The 21,336-nt window shown below is 35.5% G+C and overlaps 1 protein-coding gene across 2 annotated transcripts in view; it reads left to right on the top strand.

Moving 5' to 3' along the window:
• EXOC6 (exocyst complex component 6) overlaps window positions 1–21,336 on the top strand; it is a 119,498-nt gene that overhangs the window by 39,656 nt on the left and 58,506 nt on the right. For both annotated transcript variants that reach the window (XM_016220796.2, XM_087824453.1), the window contains exons 6-14: window positions 1,525–1,729; window positions 6,464–6,616; window positions 6,971–7,039; window positions 7,117–7,200; window positions 8,979–9,025; window positions 9,147–9,267; window positions 10,765–10,836; window positions 13,953–14,050; window positions 18,340–18,445. In XM_016220796.2, the coding sequence (XP_016076282.1) occupies window positions 1,525–1,729; window positions 6,464–6,616; window positions 6,971–7,039; window positions 7,117–7,200; window positions 8,979–9,025; window positions 9,147–9,267; window positions 10,765–10,836; window positions 13,953–14,050; window positions 18,340–18,445 (955 nt within the window). The remainder of the gene's footprint in view (window positions 1–1,524; window positions 1,730–6,463; window positions 6,617–6,970; window positions 7,040–7,116; window positions 7,201–8,978; window positions 9,026–9,146; window positions 9,268–10,764; window positions 10,837–13,952; window positions 14,051–18,339; window positions 18,446–21,336) is intronic.

Below are 21,336 nucleotides of genomic sequence, written 5' to 3' on the forward strand. Positions count from 1 at the left end.
TCTGGGAGGTAAGGGATGAGTAGCATGAAGGAAGGCACAGTTGTGTTATAAAGTCAGTTGATTGTGGTATGTTGCAGAAACCACTGGTAATACTTTTCATTTAGCATCTATCACTTATGCTTTCAAATATATTATAGATATTACCATGATTTTTCAGAAAGCATACCTATTAACCTGTTATAGAGAGAATACTTTTGGGGTGTACCTACTTTAAATCAAATCAGGAAATAGACCAGGATCAATTTTGACTATTGACTGAAATATTGTTTCTAAAATGTTATTGTACTCAGAAAAGATTTTATTCATTATTTCACATCATCTAAATCTCTGTAATGTTTTCGGTATAATCAAAATCATTGTAATGACATTTCCCTACCCAAACCTTCACCTAAACATGTTAATTTCTGACCAAATATATATATTTGTAATATTGCTTATATTATAACAGTTCTAGTGATTTTAAATTACCATGATAAAATTTAGGTGTAATTTTTAAACTAGTGGTACAATTGTGTGACAATTTGCAAAATGTACTCTGCCTTTGAGAATATATAAGCTAAAAAATAAATAAATAGCTTTAAATAGCTTTTCAACTTTCTGTGTTTTTAGTTTACTTATATATTACTATTTTGGTTTATTTTTAGATGTGCCTTTTCTCATTTTAATATCTAAATCACTGGGAAGGCATAAAATATTAATTAATTTAAAAATTCTCTGCCTACTCTTAAATGGATTTTGGTGGTGAATATTATTGCAGGATATTGACAGTTTTGGAAATTTTGGGTCCTAAAATATCTTGACCAAATTATATTTTCTCTATGTTTCAGTTTTCTTATCTATAGATTAATAGTAATGTCTGCTGTAGACATCTACCTCATAGAAATCTAGAGAAGATTGAAGTATGCATATGAAATTATATGTCAATTTTTCTAGGACACAAGCTATATACTTTACTAATTGCTGAATACTCAGCATGTCACCAGTGCCTAATAAGTAATAGGCATTCAGTAAATTTTGTTGAAATAAAAAAAATCACTCTATCATTTTTTTTTATTTGCTTTTTTGTGACACTTAATATATTTCTAATTGTCATAGTTAAATTTTTTTTTAAGTTCCTTAAAGTATATTGTACTTTAAATTAAATCTGTGCTTTGTAATTTTTTTATTGTGATGGTGTGTGGATGGGAGAGATATTAATGAAATCACATATCAACTAAATATTCTAATTTAAAACTTTGGAATTATTATACATTTTCGTATTTCATGACTGTGATAATGCTTGTGATGTTATAGATTTAGGTGAAGTGAAATGAAGTTGTATGTTAGAATAAGCCATGAATTTTCAGCTTGCAGCTTGTTCTTATGGTCTGTAGTTTGTGCTTATTAGTAATTAGGAATAAATGTTTGTTTTACCTGTGACTATGACCTTTTTGATGGGAGCATTGGACTGATTAATTATTTGTAATTACTTATAAAATTAATGTAATAAGAACTTTATAGAATTTTCTTTTTAACTTTTCACAGGTATTATTCTGCTCTAAAAACTATGGAACAATTAGAAAATGTGTATTTTCCACGGGTTAGTCAATACCGATTTTGTCAGCTAATGATAGAAAATCTTCCTAAACTCCGTGAGGATATTAAAGAAATCTCCATGTCTGATCTCAAAGACTTTTTGGAAAGCATTCGAAAACATTCTGATAAAATAGGAGAAACAGCAATGAAACAGGTGAGAATTAAAAGAATTTTAATTTAATATTATTTAATAATCTAGTTTATAGAATATATCCAAAGTTTACTTGCTTTACTTCCATAAAATGCTTATTTTTGTTTCTGGTTTTACCCTTTTGTTATCTTTTCTGATTCTTGTATAGAATGGATTTCATCAGCGTTTTTAATTGCGGTTATTCCTTATTTAACTTGTCTTACCACCTGATTTCTTGGCAGTGTTCCCCAACTATGTGGTATTACATTAACTTTTGCCACCAGTCAAATTTGGTATAAAATGAGCTGAAAAGTGGAAGCCTTTTTATGCTAAGGTTCTAAAGTGCTGTCTAAAACAAATTAAAAGTATTATCTTGAATTAACAACTCTTACAGCTCAATAATAAAACGACAAACAATGGGAAAAGATTTGGTAGTTATAAAGTTAATGTACCTACTTTTTGAGTCAGCACTTCCTCTCCTAGGTATTTACCAATCAGAAATGAAAATATGTCCTCTTGATGTTCATAGCAGCTTTGTTCACAGTTGGCTAAAAATTGGCAATAACCCAAATGAACATCAGCAAGGGAATGGATAAAAAATTGTGCTATACTCATAAAATGGAATATTACTTAGCAATAAAAAAGAATGAATTACTGATATGTGTGACAACATATGTAAATCTCCCAGTCATTATGCTGAGCTACATTAAACTAAAAAGCTTCTGCATAGCAAAGGAAACAATTAAAAGAGTGACATCCAGTCTACAGAATGGAAGAAAATGTTTGCACCCTATATAGCTCATTAGGGATTAATCTCCAAAATATGTAAGGAACTCTTACAACTCAATAGTAAATAATCTAATCACCTGATTTAAAAAACGGGTTAAGGACTTGAATAGACATTTTTTTAAAAGAAGACATACAGATGGCCAACAGGTATATGAGAAAATGCTCAGCATTACTAACCATCAGGGAAATGCAAAACAAAATCACAATGGGATGTCACCTCACACCTGTAAGGATGGCTATTATCCACATAAAAGAGAGAGAACAAGTGTTGGCAAGAATGTGGAGAAATTGGCAAGAAATACAAGATGGCGATGGAGTAAGTGGAAGGTACACTCACCTCCTCCCAAGGCCAAACTATAAAAATGTAGAACAGTCAACCTGAATAACCAGTTGCAGAATAGCTGAACAGAAGTCTTATAACCAAGGATTTACAGAAGAAGCCACATCGAGACTGGTAGGAAGGGCAGAGATGCAAAAAGGGCCGGCCCTGGAGGCAGTGTCTGAAATCCCAGAGGGATATCTTAGCTGCAAAGGTTTCCCCTGAGGAGCTTGGGGTCTCAACCCCATGCTGGACTCCCCAGCCCAGAGCACCAGAGCCAAGAAGAGGTGCCCACGTAACATATGGCTGAAAATCAGTGGGGATTCTATATGCCAGGGAGAGATGGGAGTCTGCTAGAGACACAGGCACTGTCTTAAACGGTCAGCGCACAAAATCTCTTTTGCAGCCACTTATCCTGGGCTCCGGCAGAGGGAAATCTGGAGCAGACTAGAGTCATATGAGAAGAGACTGGGGTTTGTGGCTCTGTGGGGAGAGCTGAAGGGATAGCCATCAGGATCCCTGTGCTGAGTCTCTCTCCTACACCCCAGATGTCATCTTTCTTGGGTGGAGCATGCCCCCCCTCCCTGTCACAACACCCTGTGGAGCTCACACCCTACCGAGGACTCAGTTGCCTGTCTAGGGTGTAGAAGTCCAGGCAGACTCGGGGTGTTAGTGACTGAGTTGTGTGATCTGGGGCTGGAGCTACTCCTCCCTTTTCCCCCCACACCTGACCCATGCTCCCCCTCATGGGAGATCCACTAGTGCCATCCTCCTGACTCCCTGCGGCCCCTCTCTGCTGAGCTTGGGCTCCTAGAGCCACTTGTGTGGCTCTAGGACGGGGCCTGTTTTTCCCTCGCACACCTGACTGGTACAGAGCCCTCCCTCCACACAGCTAAATCTTGGTCTCTTTGGGCCTGATTAATTCTGCTGACCTCACCCTGTCAATTTCCTGAGACTCTGCTCCACCACAAAGTTCTGGTAGCTAGACTTGGTATACTGTGGGACTTTTGCTGAGTGGCCTCAGACCCAGCACTGGCATCGAGATTGAACCTGTATCAGTCTGGTGAATACCATTCTCCTCTACCTGATAACTCACTGAGAACCTTCCTCACGCAACTCTGTACCTTAGTACCTCCAGAGGCTTCTTCAGCGACTGAGCCTAACAGGCAGCTAGTAGGTGGAGGCAGGTGGAGGAGGATCTTGGGGAGCCTTGGGACTTTTGCTGACCTGCCCCCAGACTCGCTGCTGGTGGAAACCAGCCTTGGTGCACAGCTTGGTCCTTCCAGCGCATGCCCAGGCCCAGCAGAGTCAGCCACAAACTGGATAGCTTTGTAGCTCCAAACAGGTTGCCCAGGGCCAGTCATAGGCAGCATCTCACATTGACCTGCACCAGAGTCCCTCCGAAGAGGCCTCAGTGGCCAGTGTCAGACAACATCAGAGCAAGGTCCAGCTATCTTCACAATGACCACATCCAAATGGAGATCTTGGCAGGCACTAAACCCTGCTGAGGTAAATTTCCCCTTCATGTGGTCAGCACCTGCATATCAGCTCCTACCATGTGGTCGAGGTTAATCCTTACAGCCAGCCAGCCTGAGGGTCGACCTCATACCCAAGTGGGCCAATAGCAATCAAGACTCAGTTACAACAGGAGGGCCCACATAACCCACACAAGGGATATTCCTGGAGTACCCAGCTCAGGTGATCAAGAAGACTGTGACACTGGGCCTCACAGGACACCTACTACATAAGGCAACCCTCCCAAGACTGGGAGTCATAGCAGTTCTACCTAATACATAGAAACAAACACAAAGAAGCAGACAGTCCAATTTTAAAAATGGGCAAAGGAGCTGAATAGACACTTCTCCAAAGAGGACATACTGATGGCCAATAGACATCTAAAAAGATGCTAAACATTACTAATCAGAGAGATGCAAATTAAAACTGCAATGAAATCTCACCTCACACCTGTCAGAATGGCTACTATCAATAAATCAACAAACAACAAGTATTGGCGAGGATGTGGAGAAAAGGGAACCCTCACGCATTGTTGGTTGGAATGCAGATTGGTGTAGCCCTTGTGGAAAATAGTATGGAGGTACCTCAAAAAATTAAAAATGGATCTGCCTTATGACATAGCAGTTTCACTTCTTAGAATATATCTGAAGAAACCCAAAACCCTAATTCGAAAGAATATATATACCCCTATGTTTATTATAGCGTTATTTACAATAGTCAAGATTTGGGAGCAGCCCAAATGCCCACCAGTGGTGCATTTCCACAGTGGAATAGTAGTAGACCATAAAAAAAACGAAGGAAATTTTACCTTTTGCTACAGCATGGATGGACCTGGAGAGTATTATGCTAAGTGACATAGGCCAGTCAGACAAATAGCATGTGATTTCACTTATATATGGAATCTGATGAACAAAATGAACTAATAAACAAGGTAGAAACAGTCATAGATACAGAAAACAGACTGACAGGTGTCATGAAGAAGGGCTGTGGGCTGGGTGAAAAAGTTAAGAGTGTATGCAAAAAAATTATAGACAGACAACAGCATGGTGATTACAAGAGGGTAAGGGAGGTAGGGGAGGTAAAAGGGTAAAAGGGATAAATGGTGATGGAAAGAGACTTGATTTGGATGGTGAACACAATACAGTATACAGATGATGCATTATAGAATTGTACACTTGAAACCTATGTAATTTTATTAACCAGTGTCACCCCAATAAATTCAATAAAAATTTAAAAAAGAAAAGAATGTGGAGAAATTGCAACTCTTATGCACTGTTGATGGGAATGCAAAAATGGTGTAGCCTCTTTGGAAAGAAGTATGGATATTCCTCAAAAAACTAAAAGTAGAACTATTGTATGATCCAGCAATTCCCTCCTGGGTATTTACCCAAAAGAATTGAAGTCAGAATTTCAAAGCAATATTAACACTTTTATGCTCATTGCAGTATTATTTACAATATCCAAGATGTGGAAACGACCTAAATGTCAATTGAAAGATGGTTTAAGAGATTGTGGTATGTACATACAAGGGAATACTATATCCAGCCTATAAAAAGGAAAATAATCTAAAATAGTCAAATTCATAGAATCAAAGAGTGGGATGCTGGTTTCCAGGGGCTGGAAGGAGAGGGGAAGGGGTGTTACTGATCAACAGGCACGATGTTTCAGTTAAGCAAGTCGAATGAACTCTGCAGGTCTGCTGTATAGCATTGTACTTACAGTTAACAATAATGTATTACATTAGTAATGTTAATTTAATGTTAATGTATAGGAAAGATTTGTTAAGAGAGTAGAACTCATTTTAAGTATGCTTACCACAATAAGATACAATTTTTAAAAAAGTAAGTGGAAGGAAATAAGGTAAGAAAGAAATCAATATAATAGAAAACAAAATACTTTAGGGAGAATCAACAGAATCAAAAGTTGGGTCTTAGTCTTTTTAATACAATTACAAACCCTTGAAAAACTTCAAAAAAGAAGAGAAAGGGGCACAGATCATAAATAAAAAATGGGATATTACTTTTGATCCTACACCTACGGGCAGTAAAAATATAAGAAAATATGAATGAATTCTTGAACCAGTTTTGACCGCAGTAAATTTTGAAATAATCTGAATTTTTCTTTTTCCAAAATAGGCACAACAGCAGAAAACCTTCAGTATTGCCTTGCAGAAGCAAAATAATGTAAAATTTGGGAAGAATATGTATATAAATGATAGAATTCCGGAAGAAAGGAATGAAATTGTATTGAAACATACATTTGAGGAAGAGGATGAGAGTGAAGAAGAGGTGACGGGAGTTAGTTTATCTTCCCCTCCCCTCCCCTCCCCTCCCCTCCCCCCCTCCCCTCCCCCCCTCCCCTCCTTCTTTGTATTAATTTTTTTCTTTTAAGTTGTAATGTATGACTGTGTGATTCTTATTCTTACCATATGCAAGTTTAGTTTACGTATATTAGTGATGAGATAAACATATAATTAATGAACTACTGAAGAAATGCCAAAACAGCATTTATATTGTGTGCTTTTTATAGGTGATAAATGTTATAACATGAAGCTCATGAATCTCCTTGTCTATCTTTAACTTTACATTATTCAACAGTGGACTAGTAGTTTGCCCTCTAACTTTTTAAAAATTATTTTTCAGGTCTTAACTGTTCAAGACCTTGTTGATTTTTCCCCAGTTTACCGATGTTTGCATATTTATTCTGTTTTGGTAAGTATCTTTGTGTGTGTGTGTGTGTGTGTGTGTGTGTGTGTGTGTGTTTCATTACTCTGCTGATTTTATTTTAGGGTGATGAGGAAACATTTGAAAATTATTACCGAAAACAAAGAAAGAAACAAGCAAGACTGGTATTGCAACCCCAGTCAAATATGGTAAGTATATTAAAATTTCGAATTGGTTATGTTATCATTTTTTATCCCCTTACCTGCTTTAATTTCTTCAGAGCTTGCATCACTATTCATTGAACTATAAATATTTATTGAACACCTACTATTTCCAGTGATTGGTTTAGGTGCAGATGGTACAGCAGTGAACAGAACAGATAAGTCCCTTCTCTCATGAATTTATATTCTATTGGGGAAGATAGACAGTAAACAAATAAAATAGGCAGTGAATAAATAAAAAGATAAACAAGTAACTATATGATGTGTAGGGAGTGATTATTAGTTTCTGATAATATGGTGGACTCTGTACCTTGATTAATTTTTTAAAAAATTTTTTTTTCAGTTGATTTTTTTAGAGGGAAGGGAGGGGAGAGAGAGAAACATCAATTTGGTGTTCCACTTATTTATGAATTCATTGGTTGATTCTTGTATGTGCCCTGACTGGAGATCAAACCTGCAACCTTGGCATATCAGGATAACACTGTAACCAACTGAGCTATCCTACCAGGGCTATACCTTGATTAATTGTGCAACTGGAAAAAAACAATTGAAATGCTGGACAAAACATTTTTGTAAAGTTTTATTTTTTAAATGCCCTAAGGATCTGGTAATAAAGTATAGTCAGGACAAAAATTTAGTGAATATGGAACTCTTCTATATGTTGGTTTTGGTGATAGTTACATGACCAGATGTGTTTGTAAAAACTCCTAGTGCATGAAAAGAGTGAGTTTTATTGTATGTAGTTTATACTTCAGTAGATCTGACTATAAAATGAATAAAACAGGAAAACCTAGATGAAGGCAGAAATTGAGATAAATTTAATGAAGCACTGAATGTGGCTTTTATCATAGGGGCATGTACTGAAATGGGAAAGCATGAGTTTTGAGGACATGGAGGTACAGAGGGCCAAGCTCAGAGCCACCCAAAGTAGGTGATAAGAAATTGTCTTCCTTGTAAAGAAAGCTGAGGCTCCAAAGAATTATAGCCCCGTTATTAGAATGACCTAGAGATAAGAACTATCTAACAAAACCACTCTGTTCCTTCTGCCAAATACTCTAAGGAAATTGCCTACCTCAAATCTTGATAATGAGCTAAAAAGTAATAATAATTCTTCCCCAACCCGAAAAAAGTCCAGATGTTTGAAAATTTTGATCAGATTTATGAAATATGCAAAATATAACATTTGAACTTAATTGAAATAATGAACTATTTCATGTAATGTTTTTATGAATGAAATAAATGATCAACTATTTTCCTTTGTACCTTTTCTTAAAATTATATAAACAATATGCAATGTAGACCATTTGTAAAGAGTTTGACATTTATTGCAAACCAGATGAAAAGCCATTGGAAGGTTTTAGCAGAAGATACATGATTTCATTACTATTTGAAAGTATCATTCTGGCAGCTATCTGGAGAATAGACTCTAAGGAGCAAACCAGAAAGCTGGGGAGACTAGGTGGGAGAATGATGTAATATCCCAAGTGAGAGATGATGGCGGCTCGAATTAACTGCTGAAGGGGGGGGGGGTGTCCTGAAGTCATATTTACTTTTTAATTTGTTTATTGTCTGTCTTGCTTTGAATGCAAGTTTCATGAGGGTAAGGACTTTTTGTTACTTACCAGAGTATCCCCTGGTGCCTTAAAAATATATGGAGCATATAGTAGGCTCTCAATAAATATTTGTTAATAAATGTAGTGACTTGGAATTTACTTTTTTGTTCTGGTATGTATTGGTTTAAATTGATTTTTATTTTTCATTTAAAGCATGAAACAGTTGATGGCTATAGAAGATATTTCACTCAAATTGTAGGGTATGTATCTAATACAGAAATAAATACTATTTTTATATTATGTTAAATGTCAGAACTAATAATTTTGTAGTTTGGTTTTTAATTTTTTAATACATGTTATATTGGTAATTACTCTCTTTAGGTTCTTTGTGGTCGAAGATCATATTTTACATGTGACCCAAGGATTAGTAACCAGGGCATACACTGATGAACTTTGGAACATGGCCCTCTCAAAGATAATTGCTGTCCTTAGAGCTCATTCAGTAAGTCAGACAATTTCTGTTACTAAAATTTTAATTTAGTTGCTGTAAGAACTTCTGAGATGGATAATGTCAGAAGAAAACTGTACTTCCGTCATTTTGCATATTTTTGATAATTGCTCAGATTTGGAAGTATTAATGTCAGGCTTTTGTTTGGTAATACTGGGCTGTGATTTTGCAACTGACTGGGGCTTCCCAAGACACATTTAGTCCAGTATTATAGAAAATGAAGAATTAAACTCATCTCATTAGTCTCAACTGACCTCTTCATTAGATCACTGAAAAACACCATGAATAAAGGGTTTTTAATTATCATTTCAAATTCTTTGCTTCCAAAATAAACTCTACCATTAAAACTCAATAGAACTTGTTCTTTGAGGTTCATAACTTGTTTGCAGTAATACAATTACAAATTTCTTTAAAATATGCAGTGTTAAAATTTGAACTCATTTGAATAATGTAATGAGATATATTTTTTTATGAATGAAAGTAAAATGATCAAGTATATTTGTAATATGCTTCTTGTGGAAATAATATGTTCGTGTTATAAAGACTCCTGAAATTAATGATTGCTCAGTGTAGACTTTTTCTTAAGACAATTTTAGTAGTTTACCTTCAGTAAAATCTCTTCATACTTAAAATTTTATAATCTTATTTATAATTTTATTATTGAGAATAGAGATTGAAAATATTTTAAAGGAGGGTTATTAGCTTATGTGATATTTAGATTATAATACACTACTTTTTATTTATCAGTACTGTAGATTCTTGATACACTATTTGTCCAGTGAACTAATTTTCCTAACATATTAATAAAGAACAATACATTTTATCGTGGTTTATATTCACACCAGCTCTGAATATGTAAAATTATTGTATGCTTCCTATTAATTCCATGACATCCAATACAAAGTCATAACACATCAAATGCAACCTATCACACTCAAAATTTTATTAAATACTGTTAAGAGGACAGAGTGAATTTCAGTATTCCTTTGAAATTATTTTCTTTTGGTAAATTACTAAGGGAATACTTAAATTGTCATTCTTATGTTGGAAAAAAATGAATATGTTTGTGTCTCTTATAAGAGAATAAATAAATAATTGAAAACTAAAAATATGTGGCATATATATATATATATATATATATATGTATCCCTTTTTTTTTTAGTTTAAAATAACTAGTACAAATAAATGCATCATTGCTTTAACCAAAATTTAGTGTGTGCAAATTTCAGGAAAAACTTTTTATATAATACAGATATTTAGATATATCATTTTATGATCTTTCCCTAAGAATTTTTACTAAATAGAGGAAGCCAACTGGGGATGTAACTAATAACCAAGATTTAAAATTTATTATAAGTGTAGCATATTAAAGGAAAAAAACTTCAGGTTTTATTTCTTAGCTTTTAACCTAATGACTCTGGTTTTTATTTATTTGTTTTCATTCCCACACCTACCCTTCCCAACCCTTCCCATCCACCTCCCTACCACCAGTCATATTGCACTGATCCTGATCTTGTTCTGGAGCTGAAGAATCTCATTGTAATATTCGCAGATACTTTGCAGGTGGGTGATATTCTAACATTCAATTAATGGCTCTTTTAAGCATTTAAAGATATACAAAATAATAGCATTTAATAAATATATTAAATGCTCATTTAATATATTGTGGATTAATGGTAGTAAATTAGTAATAACCAAATATTTACTTATATGATAGTATTCCCCCATTACCCAGGACTTTTCATACCATTTCCTTCCTAAGCTTATGGAATATTACCATCTTTTAAAATATTTATCATTCAGTTAGAATATATAAGGTATTTTTGTAGTTAAAAAAGTACATGGTGCAGCCTTGGCCAGTGTCGCTCAGTTGGTTGGGTGTTTTCCAGTGTAGTTAAAGGTTGCTGATTCGATTACCAATCAGGACACGTGCCTGGATTGCAGCCTCGATCCCTGTTAGGGGCTCTGCAGGAGGCAGCCCATTGATATTTCACCCTGCAGGAGGCAGCCCATTGATATTTCGCCCTGACATTGATGTTTCTCTCTCTCCCTCTCCCTTCTCTCTCTAAAAAGCAATTAAAAAGTCTTTAAAGCCCTAGCAAGTTTGGCTCAGTGGTTAGAGCATCGGCCCATGGACTGAAGGGTGGAGGATTCGATTCGAGTCGAGGGCATGTACCTCGGTTGCCGGCTTGATCCCTCGCTCCTGTCAGGGCACATGCGGGAGGCCACCAATCAGTGTCTCTCTCACATTGATGTTTCTCTCTGTCTCTCCTCCTCCCTTCTGCTAGCTCTAAAAAATCAATGGAAAAAATATCCTCAGGTGAGGATTAACAAAACAAACAAAAATCTTTAAAAGGTAAAAATAAAAATAAAAACCTAGCAACTTTATTTGTAAAAAAATATATGGTGCAGTGGAAAGAACTCTGTACTAGAAATGCAAGCTGGGTTTTGAAGGATGAGTTCAGCAAGTAGATATGAAGGAAGGAGCATTAATGGCAGAGAAAATAGCATGTGTAAACTATGGAGAGAGATATGATACGGTAAGCATGAGACCGGTTGAGTAGCTTGGTGGTGTTAGAAACTAATATATGGGTATGAGCGAAGAAGGGCAAATAGTGGTTTTGAAACTGATAAGGTAGTTTAACCCAGATCTTGTGAGACTTTAGCATGCCTTCTATAGCTTTTAACCAGGGGAATGGCATAATCAGATTTGTACTTTTAAATTGATAATTTTGAGAGTCTGGGCAATAGATTGAGTTGAAAGAGACACATGGTTGGAATTTCAGTTTAGGAAAGTCTTACAGTGGCCTAGGCAAGAGATGTTAAAGAACTGACATAAAGCAGTGGCACTGGGGATATTCTGGAAGAAAGAAAGTAAATGATGGAGAAGAATGATAGACTTGAAAGAGATTTGTAAAGGAGGTAAAATCAAAAGAATCTGGTGACTGAGTAGATGTTTCTGTGAGGGGGCATTTAGATGATTTTCAAGTTGTTTTCCTGATAAACTGGATTGGTAATAGAACCATTAACAGACATAGGAAATAAGAAAAACACTTGGTTTAGTTGGAAAGAGAGGCGATAAGTTAACTTTAATGTGCTTTCTGACAGACTGACTGGAGATGTTTAATAGGTGTTAGAATTAAATAATTAGAATTTCCAGAGCTATAGCTAGAGGTATAGATTTAGAATAATAAAGTAGTGTTTGAAGTCAATAGACTTGAGATTGCCCTAGAACAGGGGTAGGGAACCTTTTTTCTGCCCAGGGCCATTTGGATATTTATAACATTATTCGTGAGCCATGCAGAATTATTGTTGCGGTGAAAAGAGCTCCTAAATTTATTGAATTTCGAATCCCCCTCCTGCGGTTGCCTTGGCAGGGCCAGACCAAATGATTTCGAGGGCATAAGGCCCGAGGCCGGAGGTTCCCCACCCCTGCCCTAGAGAGTTAGAAGAAAAGATTGAAGGATGGAGATAAGAGAAAAAAGGAAACTGGTAGGATTATTTATAGATAAGAGAACAAGGAGAGAGAGTGGTATTATAGAATTCAAGGCAGAAGAGTTTCAAGAAAGAGGTAAGGCACAGTGAGAGATCTTTGAATATTATATTTAGGAAATACTCTGTCATTGGTGAGCAGTTTCAATAAAGGAATAGGAATGGGAGTTAGATTGTTGTAGGGGTTGGCTATGAAGGAAGTAACAGAGAGGCAGCTGGCAGGGCACAGAAAATTGAGGGAGGGCTTTTTTTTCTTTTGTTGTTCTTGGTTTAAAGATGGGAGGTAAGTTAGCATATTTATTTAGCCAAGAGAAAGGAGCTAGTGGAAGTTAAAGACACAGTAGAATGAATAGATAATCTGTGGAGTGGTTCTAGTGTAGGGGTGGGGAACCTTTTTTCTGCCAAGGGCCATTTGGATATTTATAATATCATTCACAGGCCATACAAAATTATTGTTGCTATGAAAAAAGCTCCTAGATTTATTGAATTTCCAGTCCTGCCTGCGGTTGCCTTGGCAGGGCCAGACCAAATGATTTCTTGGTCCTTATACAGCCCTCGGGCCGGATGTTCCCACCCCTGTATCTAACAGGATGAGATAGGATCAGAAACTAAGATGAAGAGGTAAACGACAGCTCTGCAAGGAGAGTGAAAATGTCTGGTCCTGATATGGGTAAGATTTCAATGAATTTGGAGTTGGAAAGAAATTAAGTTATGGAGCATGTGTGTTGATGAAAAGATGTAAATTCTCCCTGTACAACCACATCACTCAAATGGAAGGTGCAAAAGGAAGCCAGCATGTTTTAGACAGAATATATTCCCTTTTCCTCTTATGTCATATTTAGGGACCACTTCTCAAGACACAGTTATGTAGATGATTACTCCTGAACTTTTTCACCAGTTCTAACTCACGATACTTTTTAAGGCTAACAAAGAAATCTGAGTGAAGAGAAAGAAAAGAAATGGAAAAATTATTCCAACTTCATGAAACTCTTTCTAGATTCTTTCTTACCTAATGCAGTCTAGTAGAAAGTCAAAAGGATATCTTTTTTTCATACTGTTGAAATGGCATATGATGTGATATAGTTGGTGGCCACTTTCAAACAATTCCCCAGTATTTCCAATAGTTTTAAAATGAATATTTTTATTTATTTGATTTGTTTACCTGTTGTTTTATGTGTGTGTTTTAGGGTTATGGTTTTCCAGTGAACCGACTTTTTGACCTTTTATTTGAAATAAGAGATCAATACAATGAAACACTGCTTAAGAAATGGGCTGCAGTTTTCAGGTTAGTCTGAGCCATGGTGCCTTAATGTGGTGAAAAAATTTGTCAAATGCTAAAGTAATTGATTTTGTATTTAGCAATAAAAAATGCTTATAATAATTTTTTATTGTGGTATAGTATGCATAACATAAAATTTGCCATTTTAACCTTTTTAAAATGTACAGTTTAATGGCATAAAGTACATTTATATTGTAACCATCACCACTGTCCTTCTCCAGAATTTTTTCATCTTCCCAAACTGAAACTCTATACCAGTTAGACAATAACTCCCCATTCCCTTCTTCTAGCTCCTGGCAGGCACCATTCTACTCTGTCTCTATGAATTCAACTACTCTTGGTACTTCATATAAGTGGGATCATACATATTTAAATACATATTTGTATTTTTTGTGTCTGTATTATTTCACTTGGAATAATGTCTTTAAGGCTTATTTATGTTGTAGCATGTGTCAGGAATTTCATTTTTTTAACAACTGAAAAATATTCTATTGTATGTATATACCACATTTTATTTATCATTCATCCATCTATGGATATGAGTTGTTTCCACCTTTTGATTATTTTGAATAATGATACTATGAACACTAGTGTACAAATATCTGTTTAATTCCCTGTTTTCAATTCTTTTGGCTATATACCCAGAGTAGAATTGCTGGATTATATGTAAATATATGTTTAATATTTTGAGGAATTGCTACAGTTTTCCACAGCGGCTTTACCACTTATACTTAATTTTTAAATGTACTGCTTTTAGTTTTAATCTCTGTAGTTTGTTTTTTCAGTAAATGATTAGGTAAAAGGCTATAGGTATTCAAAGGTATTTAGTATGAGATTTATAGCTTTTAAATTTTGTTTGTGAAAAGTGCTAATTTTACAAACAACATAATTAGATTAAGATTCTTAAAGCATCTATTTAGGAAAATTACTTTTGCTTTAACCACTTGCCTGTAGGACATAGACAAAGTATTTTAATATCTATGTAATTTTCTATTGCCACGAAAAGAGAAATCTCCCTCCTTTTTAAATTTTAAAAACTTTCCTTCCTTTCTTCTTTCCTTCCTTCGTTCTGGGGGAGGGAGTCAATCTTGAGATCCAAAGAAGCAGCTAATGAACAAAACAATCTGATGAACTAAATAGATCCAGAGACATTGACGCAGGCAACAGATGATCTTATTTCAGAGGAAAGAGGGAAGAAGGGTGGAGGGTGGGAAGAGATTAACCAAAAAAGTTATAGGCATATATCCATAACCCATGGACACAGTCAATAATGGGGTGAAGGCCTGGGGAGGGGGTGGGAGCGAGGTGGAGGGAGTCAGTTGGGGGGAAAAATGAGACACCTGTAATACTTTCAACAATAAAGATAAATTAAAAAAAAAATTCTTGAGATCCAGTTCATCCTTAATATGATAGAAGTAATGTGGGAATAATATTTGATGAAATTAAAATAGGAAATCTGTTACATAATTTAACACTAGCTTGGCATTAGTCCCATCAGTTTTCAAAACTGTGGAGGGCTGACCTTCTCAATACTGTGATAGAAGTCTTTCTTTTTAAAATACCTAAGTGATTCACAAGGTGATTGCACTTCTATTAAAACCAACTAAATAAATCCTTATTTAAGCTTTTTGTATTAACATTTCTTAGGAGCGATATTGGCAGGATAATTGACAGCCTTGATGAGTCATGTCTAAGTATCAACAATTTTATACTGGGGATCAAGCCCGAAACCTGGGTATCAGGACCTCCTGGTCGACGCTCAACCAGCAAGTCACACTGGCTGGGCTATATATAAAAACTTTAGTTATAAAGCTGGCCTTATTAACTTACCCTCTTCAGAAGAGCGTTTACATTTTCACAATTGTTGATAGATTTCTATTGAGTCAGCTATTCTCTCTTCTCCATCTTGAGACTTCTAGTAGTGAGATTGCTCCCTAAAATGGGGGAAACTGAGGTGTTTTCTCTCTGGGAAGCTAATGGGTTCATTTAGATAGAGAAAGGATTAACATTATCATTCATTGTAATTGTTGGGGAGAACAAATAATAGCATGCGAATTATAGTACATAATTCCCAAATACATTTGACTTTTTTCAGCATCCTTCTAGGTCATGATTTTTGTTTAGATTTTTAAGAAGTTACAGAATTTACTTTTCTTATCCATCACCTGTTTCTTCAAAGATTTTACACGTAGTGAATTGATAACCTAACAAATGGGGGAAAAGTAAAAGTTATCAGTACTGAATAATTAAAACTTGGTGCCCCATGCACTAAGAGGTTGCAGGTTCGATTCCCAGTCAGGGCACATGCCTGGGTTGGGGGCTTGGTCCCCAGGAGGGGACGTACAGGAGGCAGCCAATTGATGTTTCTCTCTTTCTAAAAATCGATAAAAACATTAAAAAAATAAAATAAAACTAAAACTTGGCTACTTCCATGATAGAATTTATAATCTGACTACTGTCATAGTTTGTGTGTGATTCTCTCCAACTATATTGTAAGTACCAGTGTTTTATTTATATTTTTGACTGCCTAGCCCCAAGTCTAGTGCTTTGTAATGTAGGAACTCAGTAAATGATAGAATTTGTTTCAGTAAATCACTTTTTAGACTACATTAACATTTTCAGAATATGAATATACCATTCATTAAATCATCTCTCCTTGCATATTAACTGGTTCTTGCCATTTGTATAAACTGAGTAGTTTGTGGTCTTCTAGTAGTTTCTTTCCCTATAACTTGCCTTTTAACTCTTTACTATAAACACTATTTAGAAGGAAATGATAATTCTTCAGTGTATCTAAACATCTTCTGTGTTCATAATTATCCTTTTCCCAGTTCATCTTCCACATTCCTCTGCGTTAGCCCTATTGATGGTATTCCATTGCCTGTAGTGTAAATTCTGGATGCCTCAGATTGTTCACCTCCCCAACCTCATTTTACACCATATCCCTGGTATGCAATACACTCCAGTAAAACTTTGCTACCTGTGGTTTTACAGCCCCACACACACTCATACTTTTTTACCCCTTACATGCTTTTGCATGTTATCTTTCATCTTTCTGAAATGCTGCTCTTCCATAATCTCATTAGAAGTGTTTCTTTTCATCTTTAAAGACCATACAGAGCCCATAGTTCTCTGTAAAACTTTCATTAGATGTCCCCCACCTACTCTGATAGTGTTAATCACGTCTTCCTTCGTCCTTTTTATGAACCTTGCACCTCTTTTATTGTCTCTATAACACATCATTATAAATGTTATACATTAGTTTGTATATCTATTTCTCCTATTAAGTTTGAGAACAGAAATCTTGCTTTTATCTTCATGAGGTAGGGAGTTTTCATCTCAGTTAGCCCACAGCCTAGCATATAAGCAGTGCTTAATAAGTATTAATCATCCTAAATTATTGATTAAAAGGAAGTTGATGATTGGATAGCAGGATAGTAGGACAGGCTGGGTTATGCTGTAGTATAGAAGTAACTCAGATCTCAGTGGATGAACACAGACATTTTATTTCTCACACACAGAGAAGTCCATAGTGGGTCTAATAGTCCTAATCTAAGCTGTTTGCATTTGCGACTCTACTTTCTCAACGTGTAGTCTCCCCTGTCACCATGGGAAGGAGGGTCACACAGTTCATAAACACTTTAGATTTGAAGCAACACATACCGCTTCCATTTATAGTCCAGTGACCAAACCTGGTCTTATGGCTCTGCCTATTTTCGAGGAGGCTGTGTAGGAGAGAACATGGTTTTTTGGTGAGGAGTATGTGCTCCTGCCTTACTAACTACAAAAGGTCCTTTGCTAATGACATTATGAGATACCAAACAATAGAAGATATTTTTTCATCTTTAGGGAGCTTCTGATCTAGTTGGGAAGAAAGAAAAGACAAGACATACAATTTGAGAATTGTTCTTAGCTAGAAATGCAGCTGGAACACTCCACTTCATGGCTTTGTTTCTAGTTATAGATAATAGATAACGAGTTCATTTAGAGTATATCATTTTCGGAATTGAGCTTAGATTAGAAAACTAAAATTTAAATACTGAGAGGCTGAGAAACAAGTGGAAGGAAGAGATTGCATGTGAATTTTGAGGGACAGCACTTGTTGGTGTGGAATTTTAGAATTTTGGATGATGATGCAGTGTTTTCCTACTTGGACCTTTAACTGACAAGTTAAAAATTCTTTGGTAATAATAGGGATTTTTTTTTTTAAAAAAACAAAACAAAACATTGTCCTTCTGCGCTCTAATGATATATTTTCAATATTAAAATTTCAATTCCCTCTTTTTTCTTAACAGGGACATTTTTGAAGAAGATAATTATAGCCCCATCCCTGTTGTTAATGAAGAAGAATATAGAATAGTCATCAGTAGGTTTCCCTTTCAAGATCCAGACCTTGAAAAGGTACAAGCTAGTTCTTAATTCAAGAATTTTCTTTAAAATAAACTCATGGTATTTACTGCTACACAATATTAACCTGACACTGTAAGTAAGAATGTCTTCTTTTGAGGCAATTTTTTTGTTGTGTTATTTAAGAAAACTAAGTATGTTTTGTTAGAAGATTATGTTACTATTATTACTATTTTGATGAAGTTAAGAAGGGACTTACCTGGGGATACTAGGAACAATTGTCCCAAATGTTAGGTGGATTCTCTGGGCAGGTGTTGCTAACATTGGGTTGATTACAAATTAGATATACTAAATGTTGAGTAAATTATAGGAATAAGTCTGTTCTAGGAAACGAGAGGAGAATTTCTTTGAAATGTCTATCACTGTGAAAGTTCTTCTTTTGTGGCTTTTTTTCTAGAAATGTACTTCTACAGAAAAGTTTATCTTGGTTTTGTAAGAGTGAAGGCAGTAGCCACCTGTAGATTTTTTCCTGAAGTAGGAATATGTATTTTTGGAGTCAAGATGTCTGAATAATAGACAGGATACAGAAAGGAAATACACCAGCATATAGACTGTTATGGGACTACATATGATTACACATATGTACCTATCCAGTAACTCTGGGTAGAATCAGAGCTCATAGGAAAAGGGTATCATATTTCCTATTATTGTCACCTTTTTTATTCTCTTCTTGTTTTTTTCTCCTTACTATTCTTTATTATTTTTCCAGCCCTTTATAATTTAAAAATGTTTTCTACATTTTTATCCCTTTACAATGAACAAAAGTGAATTCTGAGTGAAATGTGTGAATGGTGACTGTAAATTTTTGTTATATTTTCATATGTATAAACTAAGCATATTATGTTTAATAGTCACTAAATATAGGACCAAGCAATTAAGTGCATAGCTTTTAGATTATAGCTAACATTGCCATTACATAAACCTAATAGCTGGATTCTAATACACACAAAAGACCAGAATAATTCTAAAATTTGAAGCCCCAATCAAAGTTGTCCCTGTCAGGAAATATTACCAGACTATTTTCCATCTCCTGGCTTGGTTTTGTTTTGGTTACTGGTGATAAAATTTGTTCAGGCTGTAGTATCTCTGGAAAGAGCATTGGATTGGTCTGGGTTCACACGCCAGCTTGCTCTGTGGCTTATTATGGGCAAGTGACAACCTATTTGGGCATTTGTGGCTTATCTGTCAAGTGAGGAGGTTGAACTAAATAATCTCTAATGTTCCTTCTAATTACACTAAAGTATTCTAAATTGGTTTATAGTTAAAAGGAAGTTTGACTTAGCTTGTAGGGTGCTTCCGAAATATATAGTAGGATTAAATTAGTTAGGAGTTGTATTTATTGGTTCATATATTACTTATCATTAAAAAGAACTACTGTTTAGATAAAGGCCACATGGGAAATTTAAATTTGACAGCTTAAAAAGAAATCCCATAAATTATTTAGTAATAGTCTCTTGGTTGTGTGTATATATTTAATTCTTTTCCTAATTTAAGTTTTTTTTTTAAATTAAAACTATTAGGAAAGATGTAAAACTATCTCTCAAATGACTTGAGTTATTTTCCATGTAAATGATGAGTGAGAAAAGAATAAGACTGAAGCATATATGCAAAAATCGGCCCTTTTGCCGATAGCTATGATAATTTGATAAGAACCCTTTGGCTAAAATAAGAACATATTCATATTCTGTCCTTAATGCTATTAAAATAAATCCTTAAAGCTGAAATATCTTCCAAATAGATCTCTCTGGCTAATGTGTGCAGAATGGATTGGAGAAGACCTTAGACTGGTAGCAGGGTGGTCAGCTAGGGTATTGTTGCCATTATCTTGATAAGACAGATTGGTGACTTGAGTGAGAGTTATGGCCATGAATTTAAGAGATGTTTAGGACGTAGGAACAATAGGAGTTGGTGATTATTTGCATATGAGAAATGACAAAGATAAAAGGGTCAAATATGATAGCCAAGTTTCTGCCTTGGATGGTAGCATTCACTAAGATAGGAAAACAGATTTAGGAGGGGACGACAATTACACTGTTGGATCTGTTGAGTATGTCTCGAATACTGTCAAACACCAGTATGAAGCCACAAGTGTTACAGTTTAAGTGTTACAGCCAAACGGAGGTGTCCAAGTGGTAGTTAGATATATGGATTTGGACTTCAGGAGAAAGATGTGGCCTGAATTTATAGATTTGGGAGATATTGGCACTTGCATGGTGATTGAAGTCATGAGAGAAGATGAGATCATCTAAGGACAGTATGTATGGTAAGAAGAAGAGAAGATGTAGGATAGACCCTAAGGCCTATAAAGCAATAATTAAGAGATGGCTAGAAGAAGAGATACAGAGAAGGTAGAGAAATAAGAGGAAATGGATACCAAGGAAGGAGAGATTATTTAAGAAGAAGGAGGGAGCCAACTGTGTCAGATACTTTAGATAAATCAGGTAACATGAGAGTTGGAAAAGTCCATTGGATTTAACATTTACAAGGTCATTAGCGATCATGGTGAGGGTACTTTCACCGATATAACTAGGTTGCAGTGAATGCAGAGACAGAAATATGGGTTAGACTTCATGAAGTATAGATAAGGGACTTTTGTTAAAAATTTTGGAGAGAGTTTACCTTTTGGAAACCAAGAATTTGCTAATGGATGTTGACTGATAAAGCAGTTTAGCCAAGAAGCACATTGTAAGCCATTAGCTGCATACCAGCGTTTGATGGTATACTGGTCAGAAGGCTGCTGTAAGGTATTCTAGGAGTTATGGAATGAAATGAATACCCCCTTGAATTGGCATCAAGCCTTCACTGAGAGCGAGTGGAGTCTTAGAATTGTTTTGTTTTGTTTTTTAAACATATTGATTTCAGAGAGAGGAAAGGAGAGGGAGAGA

This window comes from Miniopterus natalensis, chromosome 14 (genome assembly GCF_054644295.1).
Source record: "Miniopterus natalensis isolate mMinNat1 chromosome 14, mMinNat1.hap1, whole genome shotgun sequence".
Lineage (NCBI taxonomy): Eukaryota > Metazoa > Chordata > Mammalia > Chiroptera > Miniopteridae > Miniopterus > Miniopterus natalensis.